Raw genomic sequence first — 12,089 nt, 5'->3', positions numbered from 1 at the left:
AAAGTAAGGAAGTTAGCTAGAGAGACAATTTTTTTTTTAGAGATGCTGAATTTTCAGAGGTTTATAATTTATGCTATTTCTTAAATGCAAGTGTACTTAAATTTATTTTCTTTTTTCTTTTTTTTTTATTGAGATGGAGTCTCGCTCTGTCGCCCAGGCTAGAGTGCAGTGGCGCAATCTCAGCTCACTGTAACCTCGGTCTCCTGGGTTCAAGTGATTCTCCTGTCTCAGCCTCCCGAGTAGCTGGGATTACAGACGCGCGCCCACCATGCCCAGCTAATTTTTGTATTTTTAGTAGAGATGGGGTTTCACCGTGTCGGTCAGGCTGGTCTCGAACTCCTGACCTCGTGATCCGCCCACCTTGGCCTCCCAAAATGCTGGGCTGGGCTCACTTAAATTTATTTTCTAAAAGACAAACACCTACGTGGTTGACCTTCTCTATCCTGTGGACCATCATGGCCCCTGCATACACTGACCACATCCTTGTGTAGCAACAAGCAGTGGGCCGAGGCCTTGCAGCCAGAACTTCTTTGTTCCTCTCTGCCCCGCTGTTCATGGCATGTAGGTTTAGACACTGAAGACTTCTTCCGTCAGAAATGCCATTTGGGTCCCGGGGATGGGTAGGAAACTCAGGGCCCTGTGCCAGAATCCAGCATGTGGTGGCCTTCCAAAAATAGTGGTCTAGAGACTCGACATCCATTCTTTTTTTTTTTTTTTATATGAGACCCCATTGCTCAATGGACATCCATTCTTAAAAACGTTAACGTTGCTCCAATAATAGACCAATTGAGTTTTTTTCCTTCTTCATGGTCTTTTCTCTTAAACATATAAAAATAGGCTGGGCATGTTGGCTCACGCCTATAATCCCAGCATTTTGGGAAGCTGAGGCGGGTGAATCACTTGAGGCTAGGAGTTTTGAGAACAGCCTGGCCAACATGGCGAAAGCCCATCTCTACTAAAAATACAAAAATTAGCTGGGCATGGTGGTGCACGCCTGTAATCCCAGCTACTTGGGAGGCTGAGGCACAAGAATTGCTTGAACCTGGAAGGCAGAGGTTGCAATGAGCATAGATGATGCCACTGCACTCCACCCCGGGCGACAGAGCAAGACCTTGTCTCAAACGAAAAAGAAAAACCAAAAAAACTCCACAAAAAAACATATAAAAATAAGTTGATTTGTAATAGGAAAAAACCTAAAATATACTTCCAGAGGGCCATTAAAAACCCTAAAAGGGCTATGAAAGTATGTTCATCTCACCCAGTTTTTGCACAGTTACACGTGTGTTATGGTCTTGTGCTAATGACCGTGTGTTTATTTTTCTAACAGATGTGTACATTGCAATGTTGTGTACTCTGATGTGGCTGCTCTGAAGTCTCACATTCAAGGTTCTCACTGTGAAGTCTTCTACAAGTGTCCTATTTGTCCAATGGCGTTTAAGTCTGCCCCAAGCACACATTCCCACGCCTACACACAGCATCCTGGCATCAAGATAGGAGAACCAAAGTAAGTCATCGCGACTTTCGATGTTTACTCCACTGCTTTATTAGCCATTTAGAGGCGAGGTAGTAGTCGTTCTGTTGAGTAACATTTACCAAGATCTGAAAAATTATGCAGCTATGCCAATTTTGATGCTTTATGAAATACAGCTCATAGCTCACCCAAACCTTTCTGTTCTTTCCAGGTAAAGTCTTTAGCCAAAAAAGTTACCTATCATTTATGCTCTTGCCACAAACTTTTGCTCAGCAAGCATATATTTATGTATTTTTTTTTCTTAAGGTGATTTTTAACAACTCCTAGGAAAACTATTATTGAAAAACCCTGTCATCTTTAAATTTGTCCATAGTTCCTTTTTTATAGGATGCACTTTGGCTTAAAAAAGTAATATTTTTAAGATGAAGGCAACTTCAGACTGGTTACTGAATTTAACTTCATAGCCAGTGTAAGTCCCTGATTAGTAATTTTTTTTTTTTTGGCCTTAATCTTGCTCTTAATTTGACTGATTTTTGCTTTGTGGAGTCTTTAGCAAACAGAGGCCACCTGCCTGCAGTAGTGGCAGCTTAGCAAAGAGGAGGGAGTGTGGGCACTGGAACCTGCAGAATCCTACCACCCAGCGGCTGGGTGACCTGGGACCAGCACTGTCTCAGCCGCCGTCTTCTCCGCTGTGAAGTGAGGGTCCTGCTTCAGTGAGGATGGAATGAGACAACGTATTTAAACTGTGTGGCACACACAGTCCCTGTGTCTGGAGCACGGAGGGCTCTGCCAGCACCAGTTTCTTCCTGCACGTCTTCACTCCCTTGTGCGCACAGCACCGGATTAGTGCTCCTGGTTGTGTTCATTCCATTCCTAGACTGGTTATGGCAACATAGAGTTTGATCATTACAACAGGCTACATTTGCTGTCCAAATCTGTTGGTGTGTTTTTGCCCATAACTCCATAATTAAGGAAGTGTTGGGGGAAGATATGCAGATATGCTATATTTTACTTACACACACACACACACACACACACACACACACGGCTTTTGTTGTAACATTTAGTTTTGGGGAAATGTGATTGAATACTATAGAAGCGACTGTTTATCAAAAAAAAAACTATGTTGAAGTTAGAGTTTATTTTAATAGGACCTTCATTCTGATCTTTGTAGATTGATCCCAAAATGAAACACATTACAAGTTAAGGAATCCGTACACGACTTGATATCTTGACTCTGAAGATGGGAATTAGTGAATTTTAGTGTCTTCAGTTTTCGGGACAGTTAGACTTCTCGGTACTAATGCAGCCTTTCCCCTGGGATGAATATAATTTTTATTTGGTTCTTTATTAAAATAAATGAAATTTGATTGTGAGAAACATGTGTGACATCTGGAACAACAGTTGTTACCTCAGAATGTAAGGAAGCATATAATTAAAATAGGCTTAAACAGTATTCCTCAAATTTGGGTATTGTATAGAAAACAATTGTTCCAGTGTTTTCTCTTTCTTTTTTTTTTTTTGAGACAGAGTCTTACTCTGATCCAGCTGGAGTGCGATCATGGCTCACTGCAGCCTCGACCTCCTGCACTCAGGTGATCCTCCTGCCTCAGCCTTTCTAGTAGCTGGGACCACAGGTGCGCACATGCACCACCACACCTGACTGATTTTAAAATTTTTTGTAGGAACGGGGCCTCGCCATGTTGCCCAGGTTAATGTTGAACTCCTGGACTCAAGCAGTCCTCCCATTTGAACGTGTTCCTAAGAAGTAAAACATGCAAAATTAGAATAGCAGCATGATAGAGGAGTATGAAGTCAGAGGAAGCTGAATTTGAACCTTGGCCCTGGAATCTGTTTAACACCAAGCAGATTATCTAGTCTCGCTAAGTCCTGGTGTCCCATCTCTGAAATGGCAGCAGTGTCATTTACCTAACTGGGGCTGTGGGGATTAGGTGTCTGAGGTGGAGAGTGGTTTTTTGCCCCAGTTGGATTCAGTTGATGGTAACGTAGGAGGTTAATGGCAGCAATTTCAAAGCTTGGAGTCTTCTATTTATTTGTTGTGACACTGTTTGAAGTGTTCTAGAGAGTTTGCTGGTGTAAATTTGACCTGAGTATGGATATTTGGTTTTAGCTTTTTATTCTTTTCTCTTTCTCCTTCCTTTTCCCCTCCTCTCCCCCACTCCCCTCTTCTTCCTCCCATCTTGAATGCTGCCCCTCCTTTCTGCCTGGCAGCCAGTCTCCCTGGGGATTTTCCATTTTCACTGGAGAGTTTGCTCCATCTTCAGATTCTGCTTCTAAAAGCCATGTCTGTGAGATTTGTTGTATTTGGACTTAAAAAAAAAAATCGCCCACAGTTTTTAATGAGTTTTATCCTACAGAAAAGCTGGAAGAACGTGTAGAGAACATGTGCATCTTTTTCACCCAGATTTCTCAGTGGTTAGCGTTATAGTCATCGGGCCGTCTCCCTCCCTGCTTTGTATTTAGGAGGAAAGGGGGACCGTGACTTGTAAAGACTTTGGTGTGTTCTGCTCTCCCTCACTAAAGGAACTTGTGTAAATAACCTCCATGCCGCCCCCCAGTCGGGAAGTCAGTGTTGATTATGATACCGTCCAGTTCATTGACTCCATCCAGATTCCGCCCCTCGGTGTTAGGCACGCCTTTCTCCTCTGATCCGAGATCTTGTCCGGGTGTACGCTTTGGAGTTACTTGTGCTGCCTCACTAGTGTCATTCCGTCTGGAGCAGTTGCTCAGCGTCCCTGCTCTCGTGTCTTTGGCCGTCTGAAAGGGGACCCAGGCCTCTCCTGCGGCTGACCCTCCCATGGTCTGTCACTGTGCTCTCTCATTGCTGGACTCCGGCACGGGCTCTTGGTGGGACTGCCTGGGCCGTAATGCCATGCTTTTCTCAATGGATCACTCGGGGGCAAGGGCGACATCCACCTGTCCTACAAGGTAGTGGTGATGTCGCCCTTCCGCATCGAGGCAGGGTGGTGTCTGCCCTGTTTCTCACTGTGAAGTCATCATTTTCCCTGATATCTGTTAGTATTTTGTGGGGAGGGATTCCAATATTACACCAACAACCTGCTCCTCAGCCTCCTCAGAAAGGTACCTATGCAAATAGATCGTCTCCTGTTTCACGCTTTCTGTTATTAAGTAGAAGACACACATCCGAACTACAGAATCCCTCCCCCAAAGGAATGTACATGAACAAAATGAGTTGTGGTATTACTCATGAAATAGTGGTTTCTCAAAATGTGAAAACTGAGTTCTGAGCAATTTTTTAGCCTAGCTAGTAAAACTCAGTTCTTTTCTTGAGGCTATCCTTTAAAAAAAAATTTGTCCTATGCCAGTTACAGAAAAAACAGGAAATAGAGACAAACAAAGCAATAAAAATACATGTACGATCATCCAGCAAAGACGATGACAATCCTGTGCCTTCTCTTTCTTTTCTATGCTCTTTAAAAAATGTGATCATATCATACATTCTGTCTTATTATCTTCTGTTTTAATTTGAAAGAAAATCTCTCCATGCCATTGTATAGGTCTGTAACATCATTAAAAAAAAATCTTCATATAATTTTCTTTCCTTTTTTTTTTGAAGACATAGTCTTGCTCTGTTGCCCAGGTTGGAGTACAGTGGCGTGATCTCAGCTCACTGCAACCTCTGCCTCCTGGGCTCAAGCGATTCTTGTGCCTCAGCCACCCAAGTAGCTGGGACTACAGGTGCGCGCTCCCACACCTGGCTAATTCTTTGTATTTTTAGTAGAGGTTGGGTGTCGCCCTGTTGCCCAAGCTTGTCTCAAACTCCTGAGCTCAGGCAATCTGCCTGCCTCAGCTTCCCAAAGCGCTGGGATTACAGGCATGAGCCACCACGCCAGCCTAGTTTTCTATATAACCATTTATACTCTTGGACATTTGGGTTGTTGACAGTACTAAGCAGTTTCAAACAAGGAGGAAATGAACATCTTTGTCACACCTGCCAGGGTTAATGATGACACATGAGGCCGGGCGCGGTGGCTCAAGCCTGTAATCCCAGCACTTTGGGAGGCCGAGGCGGGTGGATCACAAGGTCGAGAGATCGAGACCATCCTGGTCAACATTGTGAAACCCCGTCTCTACTAATACAAAAAAAATTAGCTGGGCATGGTGGTGCGTGCCTGTAATCCCAGCTACTCAGGAGGCTGAGGCAGGAGAATTGCCTGAACCCAGGAGGCGGAGGTTGCGGTGAGCCGAGATCGCGCCATTGCACTCCAGCCTGGGTAACAAGAGCGAGACTCCGTCTCAAAAAAAAAAAAAAAAAAAAAAAAAAATGATGACACATGATTAGTCTACAACATTGGGTTGCCTTGTATGGTACTAAAAACCTTGTCTGCCCTTTGGCACCCTGCCCCCAAGGGTACTTGTGCTCTACAGTAAAATGACTGACATCTTAAGACCTTGTAAAAACAGGCCAATCCAGTTAAACTTACAAATCTTATGGAGAAAGAGAGAAAAAAGTTAAATCTGCAACTTTCGACAGAGAATTGCACAGTGAGGTTTGAGGCTGCATGGGAAGTCCTCTCTCAGGACCTTGAGAAAGGGAAGGCAGGTGGTTTTAGGAGGTATTCCTTTCTTCAGCTTTGCTGTAGAAGTAGCAGGTGAAACTTCAGCTTCTCTGTTCTCTTTTCTGATCCTCACATCCAGTTGGCTTTTCTCTGACCTTTTCCTCAGTTAAGCCAAACCCTGCTTAGCTTCCAGGATGAGCCACCCTCAGGCTGCAGGGGCCCATAGGACCTGCCAGTACATCTCTGACCTTTTCCTAAGCAGCTCCTTAGAGTTCTTTGTGCCCATTCTCACAGTGCTCCAGAGGAACTACAGGTGCCCAGAGGGCCTACCCTGTGTGCCAGGATGACTCAGAGCAGTGACTAAAAGATGCTGACCTGCTGCCATCAGAGCTGTTCACAGATGACTGATCACATCCATTGGAGGCTGAGGCCAGTGGCAAGGGTAGACGTGGTCCTTTACCCTCTGCAGACATCTCCTGCCTTCACTTGAATAGAGGGTGTGGATGGGCAGGAGGAATTACGTTCAGAAGATTCAGGTCTGCGGAATTCATATGAGGAGGCCGCTTGCTAGTAACATATTAGACATGGAAATAGTTTGTAGGAGACAAGTGAATATTTTAAATCATTTAAAGCATAAGAAACATTCAAGCATTGTTGAAATAACAGTGGTATGGATTTTATTTTCTGTTTCTTGATTTTAGTATATATTTGTTCACTGGCATAGGGCTTCCTGTGTTAAGAACAGGTGTAGAAATATTGGCATTCAAGTGTAAAATTATTACTGACTCTAAAAGAAAACTTTGGAGTTGAGTAGGCCTATTTAGTTTATTAATCAATTCACATTCTTTTCCAAGCTAGGGTGCCACCATTGCCTTGTCTGATTTAAAAAAAAAAAACTTTTTTAAAAAAGATGCTTTTGCTCTGTGGTAAAGTAGCATGAAGACTTTGCACAAACGTGCCAGTTACAGATTTGTGAGTAGTAAAATGGTCATTAATTTAGATTTCTCAATAAATGTACCCGAGTACATCTTTACTCAAAATGTTAAGGTTGATCTATGATTGAGTGATGCCAGTTGTCAACAGTTTGTTTCCGCGCTAATTGTTGTTTTATTTATTGTGTTTGTGTGTTCTCAATGTGCCTCTGCCTCCTGAGTTCTTCAGCTATAAAGTAGCGGATCCTTTGACTTAAAAGAGGCTGACTGACATGATTTCGCTGCACTCTTCTATTTTAGAATAATATATAAGTGTTCCATGTGCGACACTGTGTTCACCCTGCAAACCTTGCTGTATCGCCACTTTGACCAACACATTGAAAACCAGAAGGTGTCTGTTTTCAAGTGTCCAGACTGTTCTCTTTTATATGCACAGAAGCAACTTATGATGGACCATATCAAGGTGTGTGTGCATCTATCCTCTCCTTTAAATGAATTGCAGATCCATTCATCGGTCATAAATCAAGGCTGAGCTGCAGATGACTCTAAAGCAAGCCTCACTGTCGAGGGAAGGGATGGATGCTGGTCGTTGTCAGTGAGCAGCTTACATGCTGTGATCTTGTGTTCACTTGACTATGGGGTGCTTTTCATTCAGGAGTCCTGATCTGCCTGCTAAAAGATTAGTGAAAAGGAACCAATGCTTGCCCTGATTTTAAAAGAGTAAGAGTACTAGGGTTTTTTTTTTTTTTTAAATATGTGAAAATGATGGCTCTGAAGTTTTCCTTTCCTTTCCTTTTTTTGGCGGGGAAAGAGTCTTTCGTTCTGTCATCCAGGCTAGAGTGCAGTGGCGTGAGCTCAGCTCACTGCAACCTTCGCCTTCGGGGTTCAAGCGATTCTTCTGCCTCAGCCTCCCAAGTAGCTGGGATTATAGGCATGTACCACCACACCTGGCTAATTTTTGTATTTTTAGTAGAGACGGGGTTTCACCATGTTGGTCAGGCTCATCTTGAACTTCTGACCTCATGATCCACCCACCTCAGCCTCCCAAAGTGCTGGGGTTACAGGCGCCTGGCTGAAGTTTTCCTTTTCTTGAGAATTCTGTATTCTCTAAGACTTAAAAACAGACAAGGGCTCCGATGAATTATGCTAATTCGTACAAATATTGGTATATTTAGAAAAATGAAGGTTTTTTTTCCCTTGAAATCATTTAAGCAGTTAGGTTTGCATTGTAATTAATCCCCCTAAACCTTTTAGTTTCTTTCTTTTTTTCTGTAAAGATTGCATTGTAAATGGACTGTTAAATATCTAGGATATGGTATAGTACCTGGCACCTGGTGGTGTTCAGTTAATGAAATGAATAAATGTCCATGTGGACTATTTACTCTCCAACCCCCAAAGGGGGCACAGAAATCTATTTATAGCCTTTTAAGCTTACTAAGGCCAGTGCTTAGTTCTAGCTTCTTAACTGTCCACTGTGATATGTTAAGCAATGTTTTTTCCTTGTGTGATTAGGAGATAATATCCATTGGCTTTCAGAGATTAGAATGACATTACTTTTTAAACAGAGAACAAGAGACCCTATTTTGTTAGGATCTGAATCTCTTTCTTTTAGTTTTGCTCTTTTAAAAATACATTATACAGGTGGTTCACGCCTGTAATCCCAGCACTTTGGGAGGCCAAGGTGGGTGGATCACTTGAGGTCAGGAGTTCAAGACCAGCCCGGTCAACATGGTGAAACTCCGTCTCTGTTAAGAATACAAAAATCAGCCGGGCGTGGTTCGGAGGCTGCAGCAGGAGAATCACTTGAACTCAGTAGGCGGAGATTGCAGTGAGCCGAGATTATGCCACTGCACTACAGCCTGGGCAGCAGGGCGAGACTCTGTCTCAAAAACAAGCAAACAAAAATTATACAAAAAAGGGTCAGTTTGAAGAGAAAATAAAGTCCCTGAATTATTCTAGTCTCATGTCGGCTAAATGCATGGATTATGAATCCTTGACATTTCCTGTATTGAACATATATGAGTTCGTATAGAGTCACTGCCTACTGCAAATGAACATCCTGGAGATTCTCCTTACAGGCAAGGTGAAGACTGTGGTGGTGATGGCATTACTAGGGTGAATAAAATGCATGGGAGATACAGTTCATCATTCTTACTGAAGTATAGTAAAATCCTTTTAAGATACCTTAACTATTTTAGCTAAAATGACATAATTATTTTGACAGTAAATATTTATTTAATGAAACATCAGGAAGAATTTAAAACTGCTAATAAAAATTTAGGGACGTTGGAATCAGATCAGAATATTTTAACATACTACATGCGTGCCAAGAACAAGGAGAGAAAAGAACAGTTGCTTCTTAAGAGGCTTTTAAGGTATTTGCTTTCTGGAACTCATCTTTACATCTGGAAGTGGGGTCATCGACTTTATGGTTAGGGTCTTCCCTGTGTTAATAGTGAATTTGGAGGAATACAAGGTTCCAAGAAATAGACACTGAAGAGGAGTGGTAAAATCCTGTGGTCACAAGGAGGAAAGAATTGGTTTTATTCATCTGAACCTATACAAGACTCCGTGATACAAAAACAGTGGGAATAATCACTTGTGTTCTCATTTCAAGTATGTTCTATGCATTTTAAAATATTCTGCATTTAAATGTTTGGGGATAGGTAAGCATAGTTTTAGAGGCATACTGGTTTTTGTTTGTTTTTTTTTAATTTTTAAGATAATATATTTAGCTCTTATTATTTACATTGCCTGTGCCTGTGCTGTGCAGTTTTTCATTAGAGAGGAAGTGGAAGAGGCACAAGTTTTTTTTATGTCTTTTTAAATTAAAAAAAAATTTTTAAATTGAAATTGAAATAAATCTCCATGTACATATTCACTGGGCCCTTATTTGCCCAGTTTAATCCAATTTGTGTCATTTTCTTCTCCTACCAAAATACAAATAAACTTATTTCCTTCTAGGACCCCCATGTTGACATTTATGTTTAAAGTAAACTTTCAAGTTACAAACATTCATTCAAATTAATTATTGTTATAGGAGTTAAGAAAAAATCAACTTGAAATAAGTTGTTGCTTTATTTAAAAACGGCAATAATGAATGAATGAATGAGGCAGGTCTTGCCATGTTGCCCAGGTTGAACTTCTGGTCTCAAGTATTTTTCCCACCTTGACCTTCCAGAGCGTGGAAATTATAGGTGTGAGCCACCATTCCCAGCTGACATTTGCTTTTAAGAGTCTTTTTTTTTTTTTTTTGAGATAGAGTCTCACTCTGTTGCCCAGGCTGGAGTGCAGTGGCATGATCAGGGCTCAAGGCACTCAGGTGATCCTCCAAGCTCAGCCTCCTGAATAGCTGGGACTACAGGCATGCACCAGCACGCCTGGCTAATTTTTGTAGGGACAGAGTTTCACTATGTTGCCTAGGCTGATCTCGAACTCCTGGGGTCAAGTGATCCTCCTGCCTTGGCCTCCCAAAGTGCTGGGATTTATTGGCCTTAGCCACTGTGCCTGGCCTTAATAGTCTTAATTTTACTTACAGGGTAGCTTTTTGCTTCTTTTCTGTAATTTCTGTAGCACTTTAAGGTTATCTTACAGAAGAATATTTTAATACTTTATCCTTTCTTCAGCTTATCAGTTAGTAAAAATGCGTTTGCCTAGAAATTTATGGAAAGTTGCTAGAAGGTTTTAGGTTTTGTTTTCTTTAGGTTTTAAATAGTTAAAAATGAGAAAACTTATCTTCTCTTTTGAAAAAGATAGTTCAAACACAGAAGACTTCTGCCCTGCGTGGTGAGAACGAAGCAAGGCATAGTTTCTGGCTATCAGGAAATCATGATTTGCTCCAGATTTTCCCTTTGCAAAGAACATGGTTAGACATTCACCTCAGTCCCCTTTTATGGGCCACTTTCACTGTTGCCTGTGTGGGTCGACCTTGTGACTTCAGCCAACGAGAACATTATAGAACCCCTTTTTTCCCTCTGGGGAAAAATGGTGTTGAAGAAGGTTAGCTGATTGTTGGCACTGTTGAGAGACCTTTCCTTGAGAAAGCGTGATGGAGAGTATACTGAAGGAATGGCTTATTCCTTAAACACCCAAGAAGGACTGTGGCGCTGAGGTCTATGTGTGAGTCTCTGTGACCCAGGGGGACCCGTGTGTGAAAGCCTCTTAGGAAAGATTTTTTATGTTGTCTTTCTGTAGGTTCAGGAATGCATAGTTTAACTGCAAGCCTGACTCCTAGGAAGAAGAGAGAGTGGGCCCTATTCAAAGCTAAATTGTATATTGTATACAGAAGCAAAGATTTTATTTTTTGCTCTGTTCCCCTCTCTTTTGTTTTGTTTTGTTTGAGATAGGGTCTTGCTCTGTTGTAGGCTAGAGTGCAGTGGCATGATTATAGCTCACTGTAACCTTGAACTCCTGGGTTCAAGCAATCCTCTCACCTCAGCCTTCTCAGTAACTGGGACTTCAGTCATGCACCACCATGCCCGGCTTATTTCTTAATCTTTCTGTAGAGATGGGGTCTCTCTATGTTGCCCAGACTAGTCTCAAACTCCAGGCCTCAAGTGATCCTCCTGCTTTGGTCTCCCAAAGTGTTGGAATTATAGGCATGAACCACTGCATCCACCTCACCCCCCTGTCTTTATTCCATGCTTTTAGAATACAAAACCAAAATCAAAGTGAGCTGCTCTTTAAAATCAAATTACACTAATTTTACCCTTTTCAAATTTGAAATCCAGTGAGTTTAAGTTGAAGATGGCTGTTGTGGCTATTATGTTAATGATAATAGCTAAGCAGTTTTCAAAGACATGAGTATCTAATGTGTGTAGTTCTCAAGCCTCGTTGTTATCAGTAAGAAGGGATGGGTTGGATAGGATGTAAGGACATGAAAATTACTGACAAAACCCAGCAAAAACCCAGACTATTACAAGTATTCCAAGAATGTGAAAGGCATGAAAAGAAAAAGGCTTGCTATTTACTAACGTATCGACCTTAGATGTTTGCTCAAGTCAGTTTGTTCTGTTCAATTCCTAGTAATATATTAGCCTATTTAAACATTTCCAGGCTGATGGGAAAGGCGGGAGTTGTCCTGAAATGGTCTGTTGTAGACAGGTCTCACTCTGGGAAGTTACAGGAGGATAAAGTACCAGAATT

The 12,089-nt window shown here is 41.9% G+C and overlaps 1 protein-coding gene across 14 annotated transcripts in view; it reads left to right on the top strand.

Moving 5' to 3' along the window:
- Positions 1–12,089, top strand: part of ZNF532 (zinc finger protein 532) — a 132,242-nt gene that overhangs the window by 81,416 nt on the left and 38,737 nt on the right. For 9 of the 14 annotated variants that reach the window (XM_012446440.2, XM_012446438.3, XM_021672033.2 and 6 more), the window contains 2 exons: positions 1,328–1,504; positions 7,245–7,407. The exons of 3 other annotated variants lie outside the window; for them this stretch is intronic. In XM_012446440.2, the coding sequence (XP_012301863.2) occupies positions 1,328–1,504; positions 7,245–7,407 (340 nt within the window). The remainder of the gene's footprint in view (positions 1–1,327; positions 1,505–7,244; positions 7,408–12,089) is intronic. 2 more of the 14 variants (XM_064379080.1, XM_012446442.3) reach the window with 1 other exon arrangement.

The sequence above is a fragment of the Aotus nancymaae genome, unplaced genomic scaffold, assembly GCF_030222135.1.
Source record: "Aotus nancymaae isolate 86718 unplaced genomic scaffold, 86718_ANA_hifiasm-v0.15.2.pri h1tg000020l, whole genome shotgun sequence".
Classification (NCBI taxonomy): Eukaryota; Metazoa; Chordata; class Mammalia; order Primates; family Aotidae; genus Aotus; species Aotus nancymaae.
Note: the sequence above shows the minus strand (reverse complement) of the source record. Positions and strands in the feature narration are given on the sequence as shown.